Source organism: Bactrocera latifrons, unplaced genomic scaffold (assembly GCF_001853355.1).
Source record: "Bactrocera latifrons isolate USDA-ARS-PBARC rearing strain unplaced genomic scaffold, ASM185335v1 scaffold_454, whole genome shotgun sequence".
NCBI lineage: Eukaryota > Metazoa > Arthropoda > Insecta > Diptera > Tephritidae > Bactrocera > Bactrocera latifrons.
The window spans coordinates 1,141-19,668 of NW_017537106.1; the positions used below are offsets into that span (position 1 = coordinate 1,141).

The 18,528-nt window shown below is 35.4% G+C and overlaps 1 protein-coding gene across 1 annotated transcript in view; it reads right to left on the minus strand.

Annotated features, from left to right (window-relative positions):
• Positions 1–3,060: 3,060 nt before the first annotated feature.
• The window catches only part of LOC108973085 (nucleoporin GLE1-like), a gene marked incomplete at its 3' end in the record, with an annotated part of 21,735 nt that continues 6,267 nt past the window's right edge, over positions 3,061–18,528 (minus strand). Inside the window, exons 4-5 of the mRNA XM_018940106.1 lie at positions 13,937–14,305; positions 3,061–3,145 (exon numbers count right to left, since the gene is read on the minus strand). Of these exons, the coding sequence (XP_018795651.1) occupies positions 3,061–3,145; positions 13,937–14,305 (454 nt within the window). The remainder of the gene's footprint in view (positions 3,146–13,936; positions 14,306–18,528) is intronic.

Sequence of the window (18,528 nt, forward strand, 5' to 3'; positions counted from 1 at the left end):
AACTAATAAACCAAGGGAAAGGTGTAAACGATATCATATAAGTACATTTTAAGCATCATCATAATATTAAAAGTAACATTCCAGTCAAAATCTATTGACATATCTTTCTCACTAACTGGAAACCGTTTTGGAAAGTCCAAAACTTATGGTCACTTTGAGGTCAAGGATTCTGTTTTGTATGAATTTCATACAGTTTTGGTTAGAAACGATATTGTTGACGAACACGAATGTCCAATAAATTTCATTAATATATGTATATCACATATTAATTGAATACATTTTATAAGAATTGTGGATCGATTTCATTCATTCTTGGCACTTGATGTCCTTGTTAACATATCTTAATATATGGTATAACATATATTTAGATCAGAGAATATTAAACGACGAGATTCAAAACGGTGTTCTATTGGAGGATAGAAATTGTGCAAAATGGAAATAATAAGAAGCTCAAGATGATTGTTTAAAAATCAAACTCTTTTGATTTTTCCCACAGACTCGTGCGAGAAATACCATAGTGAAAATGGAAATAAAATTACGATATAACCTGTGAAAGCTTGTTGTACTATGGTAATAAAGATGATTTTTTTTTTTGTTTTTTCAATACGAACAAACTTTCTACTGTCTTGTCGTTTTGTCTCACAATCGCCCTTGCACAGTGTTTGTCCCCGAACTCTTCTTGTCTGCTCCAGTGCAGTTTTTTCTAGCAGTTTAGTCGCTGCTATTTCGTATACGGCTTTCCAATTTTTTTTGTGATTCCACCATCTAGGTTTTCTGGAGTTGGGTCTATACCGAATGCATTTTTCAAAATTCGCCAACGAAGTATCCTTTAAATTCTCGATGATCTCACCTCCACAATAATCGCATTTGTCGTTATCTTCGTGTTGCGTTGTGAAATCTTGGACATTGGTGCGTCAAATGCATCCTTAAAGGGGCTTATTATCAATGAGGCAGTTTGGTAAGCCGACAACAAATTGTCGAGAAGAATAGTAGGTCGAAAGACTTCTTCAAAGAGGTCTGGGTCGAATTTTGTGGGTCCCCAGAAACTTATCTTAAAAGTTTACGGGTCGAAGGTCAGGTCCATCACCTATTATCGGCCACCTTTGTTCAACGTGGATTGGTTGCTTATGTTCAATAGCTCAAGGTCAAGGAAATCAAAAGCTTCCTACTATTAGTTCTTTTGCGTCTCTATTCAACAGCCCAGACATTAAAGTCGCCAGTTATTACAAATTTAGTTCTACATTGAGCACAAGGCCGTCGATAATATTGCTAAATATTTGGTCTTTAATGCTTGGGGTAAATAGCAACTACATATATGTATGTCGCTTACTTTAGCCCGAACAAAGCCATTGGAAGTGTGACCGGTTTTATATACTTCGCTGAGTAATCCCAAATCGATCTGTTTCTCAGCGATCGTGTCCTTTATCTCATGCGACTTGTTGTGCTGCCTTCTTATATAATATACCGTTCAATTTCTTTGGACCATGCCCTAACGCAGAGTAAACATTACGGCATATTGGTGCAGTCCTTGGCTTGATGTTCGCATTCGCCACATCTTCTGCACATCCTGGACCTGTCCACGTTTGTGAACACTTTCGCTGTGTGCCCATAGTGAAAACACCTGAAGTATCGCTGCAGTTGCCTGTGTTCCCGAATAAGACGAATTAGCCACTCGGGAGTTTTATGAGTACAGTTTGAAAGCCTCCGTAGGTCTTTCTTATACTCTTAATTGCTGAGATCGTCGATTCGGAGTTTCTCAACTCTTTTTTTTTAGAGCATACAGAACCGCGCCGCTAATGATTTTATTCAGGTATTTACACTAGGATTAACAGTTTTACGTTGGTCACATAGACATTTCCTAATATTCTCTTAGGAGTCGGTTGGTATCACTGTACCATTTAATTGTAGCAGCATTTCTCCACTTTCCGTTTTGCGTATTTTGGTTACCATATTTCCGAATCCGTCAAGGTTGGAATCGGACTTAATTTTACGTAGGATCACAGCATAAATAAGATATAAAATTCAAAGTCTTTTGGTGAGTTAGTTCTACGTTTCATCCATTGGATATATGATAATTATTTGTTAATAAGTAGTCAGAAATTTCATCTGCAATCTTGTATACATTCCCATTTCCGAAAATAAAGAGAACCTTAAAAGGCCGTCGTTATACAAGATAGATGAGAATCGGTGAAGGAGCTAAAGGCCATCTCGAGAAATGAATTTGAAAAGTGTTCCGGCGATTGGAAGAAGCACTGGTATAAGTGCATAATATCGAATGGGGACTATTTTAAACGCGTCAATTCTAATGTGGGCGAATTAACAAGCATTTTTTCATACTACAAAAATTCTTGTTATTTTTTGAACACTCCTCATATTATCCTTTGATTACTATAAGTAATACATTAATTACACACCAGCTTTTCAAACCGCATATAAACCTAACGCTATGATGATCTATACCAAAGTCAAATTTTTTAGCTTAATTTGTGACTGAATTAAGGTTTTATATAATATTTTGTTTTCTAATTAACAACGACCGGATGAGCAGACGGGAAACACTTTGTCGCGATATTTTGAATATTTTCAATAGTTTGGTGTATATCAACAAAATTTTAAGTAAACACTATTATTATACTACAGATAGTATGTGCAACGTATTTCGAGGGTTTTATAAGGTAGTTATTAGATGTCAAACAAGTCATTAACAACTAATAGTGTAATTGAATTAAAATAATGTATACAACTGTGTATGTGGCCTGAAGGCTAATGGTCAAGGGAATTTTGGAAGTGATCTGTAACAATAAATAATAAAAGCACTCAAGTAGTGAGTGTAAATAATATTAATTTAATTTTAATATTAATTTCTTTAAATATTGTCATATAGAATGGGGAGGAAAAGTACTTATATATTTTTTATCGAATTTTGGAACGAATAAAAAAGAAAACATTGAAGTAAATGAATATATAAATTTGTTTACATCCCACTTAAGTGGGTTAGCATTATATGTATATGAACATATGCATGAAAAAACGTATCACCATTGATTAAGTTGTACTTACGATTTCTTGGAACAATTTCATTGGCATCTGTTGCTGGCGTAAAGATTTTGAGCAAATCGATATTTTTTGGAGCGTTTGTTGACTCCTTCATTTTCAATTTGGGGTCATTAAATATGAAACGAATGAAATTAAAAGAAGGATTATTATTTATAAAATGAATATACATATTAACATGAGGCAATGGGCTAGACAAAAAAGAACTCGATAGAAAATCGATATTTGTAAGCTTGAAGATAATTAGATTTATCAGATGGCTTCTTCAGTAGTACGAGTCAATGACCACAAACGTATACATACTTGTATATATTTCTTATAGTTAAAAAAAAAAAAAATGTTCACAGAAAATACTATTAGAAAGGTTCAATATGACCACCATTCAGCTGTTGCAATGGTTTGGTGGTGAGTACCCTGTAAAGGCCTTACACCTCTTCACTTCTATGAAGACAAGACTGGTAGTATCAGCAGGCTGCTTTAAAAGGCTTGGTAAAGAAGTTAAGGAATACTCTTATCGATTCAGAGAATTGATTTTTCCAGCCAGATTCCGCTTTAGCATACAAGACAGAAACCACCCAGTAGTGGCTTAAAAGCAATGTTCCTGATTCTATAGCTGCGGATGATTGATTGTCCGTCTGGAAGATCAGAGATAAATCCTTTGGATTACAGTTTGTGGTCAGAGTTTAATGACATAGCCTGTCGAATATCCCATATAAAACTAACGATCATAATCATGTTCTTGTGATTATTTTTTTTTTTTGTCTAGATTAAATATCAATATGAAATCTTCACGAAGAATTTCAGATCTTACCTATATAGCATATAGCTTTCACAAGAACTGGTCGATCAAAATCAAGTTCTTGTATGCAGCTTTTTTGTTAAGCAATATTCTAGTATCGGTGTAAACAAGGCTAAAGTTTTTCCTTGATTATTTAGTGTAATTGGCTTTCTAATCGTTAGCTACTGCTTATATTATACTATCGAATTTAACCACATAACTCTATTTTAATCCATGTCCATATGTTGGCGTTATTAGTTTATCTAAGTTGTAAAAAACGATAATTTCTTACAAATTTTTTATACTGTTTCGAAATAATAGCACAATTTTTCAATTTTAGAAATGATGTGATTTAATATAATCGTAGTTGATGTTGCCTAGCTTTTGTTTTGAATACTTTTAGCGATATAAATTAACTGGCTTTCAGAAATATAACAAAAATTGTTATCGTCTAAATGTTGGCTCTGGTAATTATTCAAAGTTAAGTTTTTCACAATTTAATATTAATTTCAATAAAAATTAATTGGTATTTTAAACTTTACACTTCTCTTTTAGTCTCAGATTTTTTCCACTGTTTCCTTGAATTGTTTTAATTTTCTTTTGCAAAATTTATATATTATGTAACAATTAGTTTAATTATAGTTCAGTCTGCATTTTGAAAACTGCGTTGGGGCGGAAACGCGTTATAGGAAATCGCGTTATAGGAGGTTTACCTGTATATGCATTTAAATTTGAAGAATTCAACTATTTAAAACGAGTGTTTTTCCGATTTATAATTAATTTTACACTTACATTTTTAACTTTTATATCCACTAACACTTCACTAATTCGTTTCATATTAAAAAGCGTAAAAATAACTTTAATTCCACATTCAACTCTAGTTGAAACCCATTTATTCATACAATAAGAAAATGGTTGCAGGCAAGCAAAAAATTAGTGTTACCATATTTTGTAATCTGTCTCTTATACACATCTAGATGTGTATAAGAGACAGGCTCACTTTGGTATATATAACCCTATATCTAACTCTTTTAGTTTTAGGACTTACAAACAACCGTTATGTGAACAAAACTATAATACTCCCTTTAGCAACTTTGTTGCGAGAGTATAAAAATAAGACAATGGAGTGATGATGAAGTCAATATAAAACTCATTATCAAGTACTGAGTAATGTAAAATATTTCAAATTTTTTTTGTCTTGATAAATCCCGGTGTTGGATCGGTCAGGGTTATTTTTTTTTTGAAGCGCGGCCGAAGGCCGTCAGTGCAGAAAGGAGTTCAACGCGAATGCATTGATCACGCCCAGGTGTCGGCCCAACTAGAATTATTTTTTTGAAGCGAATATGTACGTAAGATAACACCGATTGTTAGTTAGAATACAACCCTTTTGTTATTGTGTGAACAAAAATAATTGAACAAAAGTTAAATATTGAATAAAAGCTATTTTTGCACTAGATAATATTAAATAAATGATTAGAAACAATTTAGTCAAGTGATAGCGGATATAAAAGTTAAAAATTCATTATAAATCGAAGAAACACTCGTTTTAAATAGTGGAATTTTTGAACTTTAAATGCAAATATCTCCAAAACCATAAGTCAGCGGCAACTATATATATAATATATATATTTTTTTCTTGATCCGGAGGACCTACTCCATCCTTATATACTCATTTTGACCCAGAAATCGGGATAAAATTTACCCTTCTTGCCTTTGGCAAGAGCTTCTTTTTCACAAGTTTTTGAATGTTTTTGGCTGGCAGGAATAGTTATAAGTATAAATTTGCAAATGCACATAAGTTTGTACGAGTATATATAGTATACCAATTATTTATGCTGTAAATCACGTAATTTTTAAGCCACATTTTTTTACTCAATTCTGAAAGAAATTGTTTCTTAATGGCATTATATCGATCACTAGGTTTAAGGCCACGCTCTTTTCCAACATGCAATTGCCCGTGGCATAAGATATCCGCAAAACATTGCCACGTTCGCATAATTTTTAGAATTAGACGAACTTTGACTTTTTTCGTACATTTTGCAGCGATCGAATTAGATTTAAAATGCAATGAACGTTGCCATATAAATGTATATACGAGTATCATAGAGGTTTTCAAAAATAAATATCCATGTTGGCGCCATTTTGATAGACTGCCTTTATACAAGTTTTCGTTTTCGAATGAACATTTGTTCGATTACGTAATCTAAGGAGAAAATACTGACATTTATTTCAGTATGTACATATATATCATTACACACACGTATTTCAACGTACACATCGAAAAAAAAAAAAAAAATAAAAATTTATATGTGGAAATATATTAATGTATGGGAGATAATGTCTCCATTTCTTTATTGAATATAATATGTCACTGGTTGTACATGTATTTGAATCAGTGGTGAGCATCAATGAATTGTAACTGTGTTGGTATGCACGAAAAGAAATCAACACATTCTGAATTTAATTTTGCTTTTGATTAAATCTTGTGTACGTATATTTGGATGAAATAAAATGTGACTACCCAAAAATAAAATGCATTTAAATAACTCAAATATGAACCTCATTGGCATGGGTCCACAGAGCTTTTGATAATTTTGGAAGAAAATAATTTTCTAGTACTACATTAAGATATATTTATGTATAGTATTATATATGTTATATTGGGAGATAGTACTTGATTCTATATTCTATGGAAATCTTAGTTATACTACTATTTTAGATCGTTTAATCAATGTCTGGTTAGCAACTAAGGTTGGTATCTAGCTCACAAGTAATTGCTCAAGGAAAAAAATTCATTATTCCTTCAAGTAATTTTGACGGCTGGTTACGCAATGTATGTGTGTATGTGTGTTATAACAAACATTTTTTTCATTGCGATTTAAGGAATGTTGTTGATGATGTTGTTTTATACAACATTTCAAAAAGAAATATTCTTCATAATAATGAATTTAACTAACTTAGGATGAATTTAACGATTACTTTGAATTTCCTTCAAGAAACAATTGTTGATTTCAGGTTTGCCATATTCGCATTTTATTGAAAAAATGTATTAAAAATTAGTACTATGTTTCTTTAGAGCTGCATACTAGCACAAGCAAATTTATCGCAAGAAAGTTACTTGACCTTTTCTTAAGCGTTTCTTATATGAAGTTTTTGCATTTCTTGAGAGCTGAATACTAAGCTTTATTTCGGAAAGATTAACCATAACCTAATGACAGATGGTTGGTAACTATACATTGAGAAAGCGGCATAGTATGTTTCTTAACCGCTATCAGCTGCTAGCTATTCGGAAGAACAAAACAGAAAAAAACAAAAAGTAGCACACTTGGAATTAATCAATATAGTCTTTATTTCCACATTTCGAAATAAACGAACAGCCCTATTCTCATGCCCTCGCAAAAATCATCACCCTCACTTTTGTGAGGTTTTCCGAATACTGATATGATTTCAAAACCTCAAATACTTACAAATTTGTGGGGAAAAGGTTATGTTATATTATGCAAACTCGGTTGTGTTTGTTCTGTTAATTTCAATATTTTTAAAGATATTTTCAATTATTTTATTTAAATAGAATAGAGGAACTATTCCTCCAAATTCGTTATCTATTAGAAATATCAGTATGTAATTTAGGGTATTTTGCACTTTAGCTCCTTTTTAGTATGAATAAAAAGACTTATACATATTTGTGATTAAATAATTCACACATATAATATATTGATAAGTGATAAAATCATGATTTGAATTTCTGAACGCGCTCATGCATATACATTCAATCATATGAGCAGATAATAAGATTAATATGGTAGACAATGTGTTTATATATTGTTGTGATAAATTCAATTTCTATTACTACGAAGCATAATACAAAAATATTTATTAGTAATACCGTCAGCTTCGGCCATTGGTTGACCTTGACAATGGAGATGCGAAAAGATGCGTGCGGCACTTGTTATTATGAATTCATGTACATATGTACGTGGCTCGCATTTGCTTTCGTAAACATACAGACAAATGTGCCAAAGAAAAAATATATGTATGTATGCCATAGAAAATCGACTACAAATCGGCTACAAATATGGAATTGATAACGATATAATGAGAATATGAATATTTCATGAAGGTCATTAATTTTTTGTTTGCAGAAATAAAAGGAATGACTGGAAGCGTTTATATGAGCACATTTAAGTTCATATGGCACATCTTCATTTTATAATATAAAATTTTTACCATTTTTCGGAAAACAATAGTTCATATATCTATATATATAAAAATGAAATGGTGTATAGTTGTAACGCTAAAACTCGAAAACGGCTGAACCAAATGAAATACTTCCTTTGGGAGATTTGTTTGTTATTACCACGCGCAGGTCATGTCGTAAAATCAGAACAAAATAGTAAGGGGGCGTGGCACCTCCCATACAAACTGAATTTTTCAAGGTGAATATCTTCCAAAGTGTTTAAGGTAGGAACATGAAAATTGGTATAGAGCTATACGAAACAACACCATTCTCACCCATACCGATTTCTGTACATTGGAATTTATCATTCAATTGATCTGCTTCCTTAGTTTAATTCATTCATTTTTGGAGTTTTCAAAGGTAAGTTATTGGTCCGTAAAACCTTATATGATCATTTCCAATTAGATATTTGTTACGATGCCAAGAATCAGTACGTATGGTAACATTTCTCGGAGTTCCCAGGCCGCAATTAGAACACGAAATAGCAGAGCACGTCAAAGGGAAAGTGTTATTGAGAGGGTATCACCACGAAATAGACTGCTGGAGAATAGCACGCACCAGTTAGAAGATGTCAACCAAACATGCAATCAGCAAGAACGATTGAGAAGAAGGGAAGTTTACAATCAGCAACAACTATCGAGAAGAAGGGAAGTTCGTGCTCGTCAAAGTGATGAAGTAAGACCACAACATGCGTTTATTCGACGAAAACAGCGGCAACATCTTTCTTTTGTGAACATTGAACGGGCAGGTTTTCGATATGATCCAAACATTCAATATAGCGCATCTGTTCAAATCGGTCAGATGTCAGTAGTTTGTCAATATTACAATGCAGTCAAATTTAAAAATGAACCGCCAGGGTTATGTTGCGCCGGGGGAAAGGTTAAGTTGCCAGAATTGCTTCCACCACCACATCCATTGTTCCAGCTGCTTTACGGTGAATCTCCTCACTTGAGCCATTTCTTAAAGCACACTAAAATGTACAACGATTGTTTCCAAATGACGTCGTTTGGCGGTGAAATTGTAAATGAACAAAACTACAATCCAACGTTTAAGGTATTTTTGCCAAACAATATTCGACAGAAACTACAGAGCTTTCCTCCAATTATACAGGTTCATGGGCAAATTTTTCATCTCGCTGGATCGCTTTTGCCATCCAGATCAAGAACACAAATATCTCCAAATTTACTTTCTAGGAGATTCACATGATGAAGTAAATCGGCGTTGTGTGTTCTTCAATACAACGAAAAGAGAAATAATCGAACAATTGCAGCAAATGTTACACGAACACAATGGCCTCATTAAACTGTTTACGATTTCGTTGCAAAAAACGCTATCCCCGTGCTTTTATTTCGGAAACGACGGATACCCTCTCTATCGGCGTCGCTCACCCGCTGACAATGGCAGAACATTCATCACTCAATTGAAAGGAAAGAATTTCGTGGTTGATAACACATGGATCGTTCCATATKCGCCAATTTTGTCTAAGGCATTCAAAACACATATAAATGTTGAGTATTGCAGTTCAATAAAATCAATTAAGTATGTTTGCAAATATGTCACCAAAGGAAGTGATATGGCGGTTATTGGCGTTGAACGAGATGAAATTAGCAAATTTCAAATGGGCAGATATGTGAACTGCAATGAAGCAATCTGGAGAATATTTTCATTTGCAATTCATGAAGGGCATCCTACTGTTGTGCATCTGACAGCTCATTTGGAGAATGGCCAGCGAGTTTATTTAAACGCAGAGAACATAGTACAGCGAACGTAAAAACCACCAGCAACCACTTTAACAAGTTTCTTTGCAACTTGCGCCAGTGATCCGTTCGCGAGAACATTGCTTTACTCCGAGATGCCTCGGTATTATACATGGAATGCATCGTCGAAGAAATGGTTGCGCAGGAAGAACGGCCATCCGGTAGATGGTTATCCAGATGTTTTTTCAACTGATGCATTGGGAAGAATTTACACAACTTCATTTGAATCATTGAGGACTGTAGATGGTACCATTTGTGCAACAATTCGAGAAGCTTGTCAACAATTGCAATTGCTTGAACACGACAGTCACTGGAATCAAACGCTAGAGAATGCAATAGCTTCTTCACCAGCAACTGCAGTTCGTACACTTTTCGCTATTATAATTTCGGCATGTCAGCCTTCAAACTCGCGTCTATTATGGGATACGTACAAAGATGACATGGCAGAAGATATTTTGCATCGCCTGCGATTAGCGACGAGAAATGTCGACTTACAAATGAACGCTGACATCTACAATGAAGCAATAGTCCTTATTGAAGACTTATGTTTACTTATGAGTGGAAAACTATTGATTGAAATTCATATGCCGGCACCAAGTCGTCAAACAAGGGATTTAGTGAGTCGCGAATTGGAACGCGAGCATGCTTACGATATAACTCACTTGCAACAACAAGTACAAACAAATGTTCCACTGTTGAATGAACAGCAAAGCAGTGCATACAATCAGCTAATAAATGCTGTAGATAGTGGAAACGGTGGCATAGTTTTCCTCGATGCGCCCGGCGGAACTGGCAAAACGTTCCTATTGTTCCTATTACCGGGATTGCTGCAACACTGTTAGAAGGTGGAAGAACGGCACATTTAGCATTAAAGCTTCCATTAAACTTGCAAATACACGAAATTCCTGTTTGCAATATTTCAAAGCAATCAGCAATGGCACAAGTTTTAAAAAAATGTAAGTTAATCATATGGTATGAATGCACAATGGCCCACGCATGTCTGAAGTCATCGCATTTGTGGAGGTTTGTTAAAACCATTTCATTGACCATAAATATGCGAGTTTTGCTGCAAAACGATAGAACTGCGGAGGTTTTTTCAAAAGAGCTGCTGCGAACCGGAAATGGACAAGTTCCGAGAGATCCTTGCAGTGGATTAATATCGATTCCAACCACGATTTGCCAATTCACATCTAATATGAAGTAATCAGTAGTGTATATCCAAATATTGCTCAAAATTGTGGTAGCTACGATTGGTTAAGCACGCGCGCAATTTTAGCAGCAAAAAATATGAATGTCAACGACTTGAATTGGACGATTCAAAATCAAATTCCGGGAGATCTGCGGTCATATAAATCAATCGATCGCGTTAAAAATGAAGACGAGGTAGTAAATTACCCAGTGGAGTTCTTAAACTCTTTGATGCCGCCTCATAATTTGCGTCTCTAAGATGGGTCTGTAGTTATTATGCTACGGAATCTTCTTGCTCTGATTATGACCAAGCTAATGGACAATTTAATAGTGGAAAGCATTTTGAAAGGCCCGTTCAAAGGAGAGGAATGCTTACTTCCCCGAATTCCATTAACTTCAACAGATTTGCCATTCCAATTCAGACGTTTGCAGTTCCCAGTGAAACTTGCATTTGCGATGACAATAAACAAGTCACAAGGGCAGTCCCTGGAAGTATGCGGCATAAATTTAGAAATGTCTTGCTTTTCACATGGCCAGCTCTATGTGGCGTGTTCCCGTGTTGGAAAACCTTCCTCACTGTTTATTTACGCCGCGGAACAGAAAACCAAAACTATCGTGTGCCGTGCAGCCCTAAACTAAATATGTACTAAAATTATATATTTTCGATACTCGATTAAAACTAATAAAATTGAATGAGAATAATACAAACTTAATTTTGTTAAATTGTCAACAAATCCTGGACGCGATGTGTCAGCATTATTGAAAAGAGTAACATTTTTCAAGCAATTAATTTCAAAAAGCATTAATGTACCCTCGAAAAAAATGTTTATCAGGCAGGTTCTGGCAATTCACTTCCGAGTAAAATTTGTAAAAATTTTTTCAAATTAGGTACAGAAGGCATTTTCCACAAAATTTCACTCGAAAAAAAATTGCAGAACCTGCCTGTGTATCATGTTTTTTTATTTGAATTTGTTATCAAAAACAGTTCAAAAAACTCAGCAATAATTTTTTCTTCACTATTTTTCAATATTGGGAATTTGTCAAGGACCAAAAATGCGGTATTTAAAGTATACACAATGAAATTAGGAAAAAGCGTTCATATTCTATTAAAACCAATACCGGTGTAATTTTTTAAATGAAAAAAAATATATTTTGGGCAGAACGAAGTTTGCCGGGGCAGCTAGTTATAATATAAAATAATCACGCATATGTGACAAGATTTCATATAATACAAAATAAAAATAAGCATGCATATGGGCTCAGAGAATGCTTTTTTACATTCTCTGTGTGACTTTGTAGACTTTTCTACAAAGCATTTCTCTTTATTTATTCTTGCATGAATTTGCTGTTTTACATAAATTTCTGCCAGAAACGTGCTCAATTCTGCTAAATAGCAGCGAGAATGGTGAATTCCCTATTATAAATTTATCAGCTCTGTTAGCCGCCAAATCGAACTCTGTATGATGTACGATTTGCACCTTCTCTATGTTTTATGTTCTCTGGCTCAACATCTTTGTAAAACACTCGACGACTGGTATTTAAGTGCGCTCTGCCCAATCCACAAAAAGGTAGTCCCAACAATCTGCGCCAAGTACAGTTTGATAAGCCTCTTCAACATAGCTCATAAGGTTCTATCGAGCCCACCGTTAGCAAACTGATTGGACTTTATCAGGGTGACTTTGTGTCTGGAAAACCAACAACTTCCCTACCTGCCAAATCTTGAATCGACACAAATCTTCGTCGATTTCAAAACTGCTTTTGACAGAACTCAAATATCGGAGTTTGGTATCCCCGAAAAACTAGTATGGCTGAGTGACGTTGAGCAATACCAAAAGGTCCGTCAGTATTAGGAAGAAGCTTTCTGAGGTGTGCGATATCAAATGAGATTTAAGACAATGCGACTCACTATCGGGAGACTTCTACAATCTACTCTTGGAGAAAATAATTCGAGCTGCAGGAATAAATAGAGAAGGTACCATATTCTATAGGAGCGTACAGCTGCTGGCGTACGCCGATGGTATTGATATCATTGGTCTCAAAATCAGCGCTGTTAGTTCTGCCAGTTCTGCAGACTGGATAAGGAAGTGAAGCAAATGAGTATGTTAGTGAATGAGAGCAAGACGAAATATCTCCTGTCATCAAACAAACAGTTGTTCCGACTGAGCAGGCGACCAGACTATACAAATCACTCATCATCTTGCTATAAGATGCAGAGATGTGGAAGATGACAACATCTGATGAGTGGGTATTAATAGTTTCCTTGGGAGAGTTCTGCTTAAGATTTATGATTATTTGTGTATTGGAAATGGCGAATATGGAACGATGAGCTAAAGGAGTTCAGCGAATTAAAAGACAGCAGCTGCGTTGGCTAGGTCATGTCGTCCGAATCGACGAAAACACTCTAGCTCTGAAAGTATTCGACGCAGTATCCATTGGGGGAACCAGAAGAAGAGAACGACCTGGCTGCAATTGGTATATTGGCGCCAAATTGTAAAAAAAAAAGAAACGACTAGCTGTTGTTAACTCCGCTATAACCGCGTAAGCGATGTCTACGCCGGTAATAAAGAAGAAGAGGTAACAATTTATTATTTTAAACAAAATAATCGACTAGTTAACTTTAAACAAAAAGTTGCACTTTCAACAAAATATTTGAATTTCATCGAAGTGAAAGGTTTTGGTGCGGCAACATCGAAGTTGGGTACGTTAGATTCTGGATATGTTGCTGCCGTCTTCAAATTTTCAAGAAGCTGCCCATTTAGAGAATAGAAAATTTCGTGTTATTGTTTCTCTTTCTAAAAATTGGATATATACCAAAAGTAAACTTGTACGATTGGAACGAGAATATACTTCTGGATTTAATTAGGTAAAAATTTTAACACTCTACACTAATTGTGAAATCTTAAATTGTAAAAATGTGCTTACCTTATATTCGTAAGTTTGTGTACTTTGTGTGTAACCATATTCGTCTTTCTTTTTATCGACTGTCAGAAATTTAGAAGTGTTTTCCTGGAGCTGAGAAGTTGTTGGTGTAGGTTTTGGATTGGGTGTACTAGTAATTTTATGTGTTTCCTGTTGTGTGGGAGACTCTAGTTGTTCTTGCTGCTGTAAATGTTGCTGGCGAAGCTGATTCTCAGCGGCTAACTCTTTAGCAATTAATTGTTGTTGTCGTATTTGTTCGACAAGCTCTTGTTGTCTTTGAAGTAATTCCCTTTGTTGTTGCTTAAGTAATTCACAGTTTTCCTGTTCTATACTTAAATCGATGCCCGAAATGATATCCTTAACAGTATTTTCCTGTTTTAGGTAATAACTTTTATATTAAAAATCACTAAACAAATATTTAATTTTGATAAAGTTTTCTATATGGCTATCATTCTATTTTGTTCACAGGTAAGCAATGTATGAAACTTAAATTTAAAATATTCCGAACACCTATTATAAAATTTGCACAGATATTCGCTAATTCCTGCAGAAGATCCTACTTGAAATCTTGAAAATGACCTTGGACCTATGGACATTTCCTCCAAATTTGTCATTTATATTTTTTCTATAGCTCCTGTCATTTTCGAGATATATACAAAAAATTCAGAATTCTTGGAAAAATTTGAAAAATATAAATAAATAAAACTTCCAAATGTACATACGTACATGTATATAAATTATTTTTAGGCACTAGTGCGCTTTATTCAGTGGCTCGATCAGAACTAAACTCTAAAACATTCTTACTCTCAAGTCTAAACCTAAGCCGTCCTCTCTGCCGCTACTATGTTTTGTCAGATGCAGTATTAGCGAATCCCACGATTACGCCGACTTGTAGTGTAAGTCGTCGGTCGTTTGCGCTATATTTGTGCTGCGCCAGCGGATCCCACGGCTACGGTAGCTTGTGAGTATCGTTTGTTGCTGCTTGTCGTTGGATCATAACTCGGACAGTTGGTGGTGTTAATGTTCAGCATTGTCTGAAACGGATGTTAGGCAAACAATGCTGACTTGGTATTTTGGTGGTTTGTGTTTCAAGTTAACTCCTCCCTTCCTAAGTGGGAATCGTCCACGATTCTCTCGGTGACCTCTCTTACTAAGACATTCATTGCCTTTTTCGCGGTGTGTTTTTTATATTTGCTTAGAGTAAGTCGCAAGATTACTAGGATAAAGATAGATGCTATCGTTACTATAAAAAGCAATGTTGTCGAGTTGACTTCTCCTCGAAGAGCACCAATAGGGTCGATATTTTCCGCATTCATTTCATGAAGATAGTTCAAACTCAATGTCCCTATATGACCTAAAAGATTGACTCTTTGAGCCGTTGGAGTGCCAGGAGTACGAGTAGGAGTATGATTTCGATCGTGATACTCGGTCCCATTTACCTTTACTGACTGATCGAAAGTCAAAAGGTAAGTACCGCTGACGGTTCTGCTATCTCCTTTTTCAACCTCTATCGTTGCTGTGGCATTGTTGATAATGACAATGCCATCATCGATTTCTATGATGCCCTTATCATGATTGGTAGTAGTTGAACAATTTGTTACAGCACCTGTGAAAGTTGCAAAAGTTGATTTTTCACATTTAACAGCATACGCTTCATTTCCGCACTCAGCGACGGTATTAGTATCCCCAAAGGACTCGTCCTTCGTGAGGCACTGCGAATAAACTATATTTTTTACAAACAATTTCAGAGATTGGGTACTTACTACAAAGTACAAATTATTCTTATTTTGTAAAGCCTTAATGCTAGACATTCCTATTATTTCTATTATAGTTATATTAGTCGCTATTATCATTATTATTATATATATTATATTATTATCACTATTATCTAATATTATTGGGTTCACTAGGTTCAACTTAGCTAGGGCTATTGAGATTGTGATTGATTGCAGTTCGAGGATTATTACTCTATTTCTTGCAAGTAGTGTTTCGTAAAGATGACCTTTGTCTATTGCTTCCTTTCTTGATGAGCTTATAATTGTGTTTATTGTTTGTGATTTCCAAGATTTTTTGCTGAATATGTGTATTAATTTTGTACTGTCTGTTATTAGAGTCAATGAGCATATCCTGTCTTAGTTGTAGTYTTTGGAAATCGTCAAAGTCAGGGGTGCCGGCGATGACTTTTAGTGCAGTACCTAAAAAGTTTAAGCTTCGTGCCTGTCGATGGTGAATGTCAACGGTTCGAAGTAAAGTCTCGATATATTTTATGTCTGCTTCCACTATTTTCTTCATGTGTGTCAATGGGAAAAGGTCCATAAATCCTGCCGTCTCGTCGTTCATTATTGCATATAGTGTCAAGTTGGTAAAGTGCGTCAAATAACCGTAATGTTCCCATACTATTTCGTTTCCGTCCAAAATTGGGATGTAGTTATAGTTGGTGTAGTCAGTTAGTTTTTGTGTTAAAGTGGTCGTCAATAAGAATGTCGATATTATCCTGTAATTTAAAATACAAGTCTTAAAGTAATGAAGTGATTAATTAAGGTGGACGAAGGTTGTCTTTGTGGATCCTCCTCCCCTTTATAAGAACGGTTTTGCCTAGGTCCTGTTCGACTACTTCTTCTGTAAATAGTGTTGAGAGTTTATTGCCTAGCCTTCGATTAACTTTCACTAGGACCTTGTCGCCAATGTTATACGTCACATTCTGACGACCCTTATTATGGTATTCGCGATCACTGGCCTGTGTTACGACGATACGATTTCGAACTAGTTCCGTAATGTTAGCTTAGCTGGGATGAAGGATGTCTATTGGTTTTTCGTGGGTTAGTGAATGAATTGTTTTATTATATTCTATGGTGGCAAGCAAAATCAAGTCAACAGTGTCATCGAGATTTCTTTCTAGTTTTAAACACCTAGCTATTTCAGTTAAGGTAATTTGAAAACGCTCCACTTGCCCGTTTGAGGTGCTATGCAGTGGAGGGGCGTTGGCGATTCTCACATAGTTGTAATTTAGCAAAGTTGATTTTATAGCATTTGAGTTAAGTGACTTTTCGTTGTCACAGTATATAGTTTTAACGTTTGGAAAAATGTTTATTAGCTGTAGTATATATGGTTTTACGTTTATGATGGTTCTAGACGCGATTTTCTGCACTATAGCAAATTTAGAAAACTTATCGACGCAAGTTAGAAAATATTTCTGGTCTGTGGAGAAAATATCGACGTGTCATATTTCACCCGGTTTACATGGAACCGGTGTTGCTGCAATAACAGGCTTCTTTGGATGTCTAATGTATTTGGACTTTGAACATATTCGGCAATTTGCTACTACTTCCCTTGTCTTTTTATTCATCTTCGGGAAAAAATAGTCAGCCAAGATCTGCTTTACATTTTCTTGCGCTGCCCTATGAGCTCTGTTGTGTTCAGCAAATATAATTTCCTGTAGATCACTTTCGCTGAAGATGTCCGTAACCATATTTTCGGTATGACGGAATCTTACGTTGGGGTGAAGATCTGCCAGTAGGTGTTGAATTTTTGCCAACACTGGTAGGCTGCAATGTATTGCGTTAACTACGCCATCGTTAATGACTTCTTGCAGCGTTTTTAGTAATGACTCTACGTCGCAAAATGAAATTACATGTCTGCTTTTTGAACCAAATATTATAAAGGTCTGTTTTGAATGGCTTTCGCTTCCTTGAAGAATTATTTGGTTTCTATAGCAATTTACGGGCTTATCCACCGTCTCTATAGTGTAGGTCAGTGACTCCTCCCTGTGCATGGTGGCGCAGTCAGAGCTTGCCTCTATTTCAATTCCTACCATATTCATGTGCTGTCTGGACAACGCGTCAGCAACATGGTTTTCCTTTCCTGGTTTACCGAAAATTTTTGCGTTGAAGCTTTCTATTAGAGACTTCCATCGTTTGATTTTTGCGTTCGGGTTTTTATCAGAAACTGCAAACGTCAGAGGATGGTGGTCAGTGTAGATATTAAACTGGTTAACACCATACAGGTAGTTCCTCAAAGTGTTAAGAGCCCATACGATCGCCAAGAGTTCTCTTTCATTTGCTGCCAAATGCTCTTCTCTATCTCTAAGTGTTCTTGAGATCATGGTAATGGGTTTTTTTCTTGTGAAAGGACGGCCCCCAAACCCCTTGAGGATGCATCGGTTTAGTTTAGTGAAGTCTGGATATGCTAACGTGACATCTTCTGATGCCAGAAATTCTCTAAGTTTATTAAATGCATCTATACCTTCTGGTGCTAGTTGAATTTTAATATTTTTGGACTGCGTGGCACTTACTTTCCCATTTTCTCCCTTTAGCATATCAGTCAGAGGTTTTGCAAGGCTGGCAAAATCGATAGTAGCTAGCCAATCCAAGAAAGGAACGTAGTCCTCGAAGAGTGGGTGGCTGCTCATAACATTTGATTCCATTAACTTTATCGGGGCTTGTTTTCACACCTCCCCTTGAGACAACAAATCCTAGGTATTCTACCGCGGTCTTGAAGAATTTCGATTTTTCGGCGGATATTCTCATATTTGCCTCATAGATACTCCGCAACATCTGAATTATATTTTTAATATTATATTACCAATAGGAGTAATT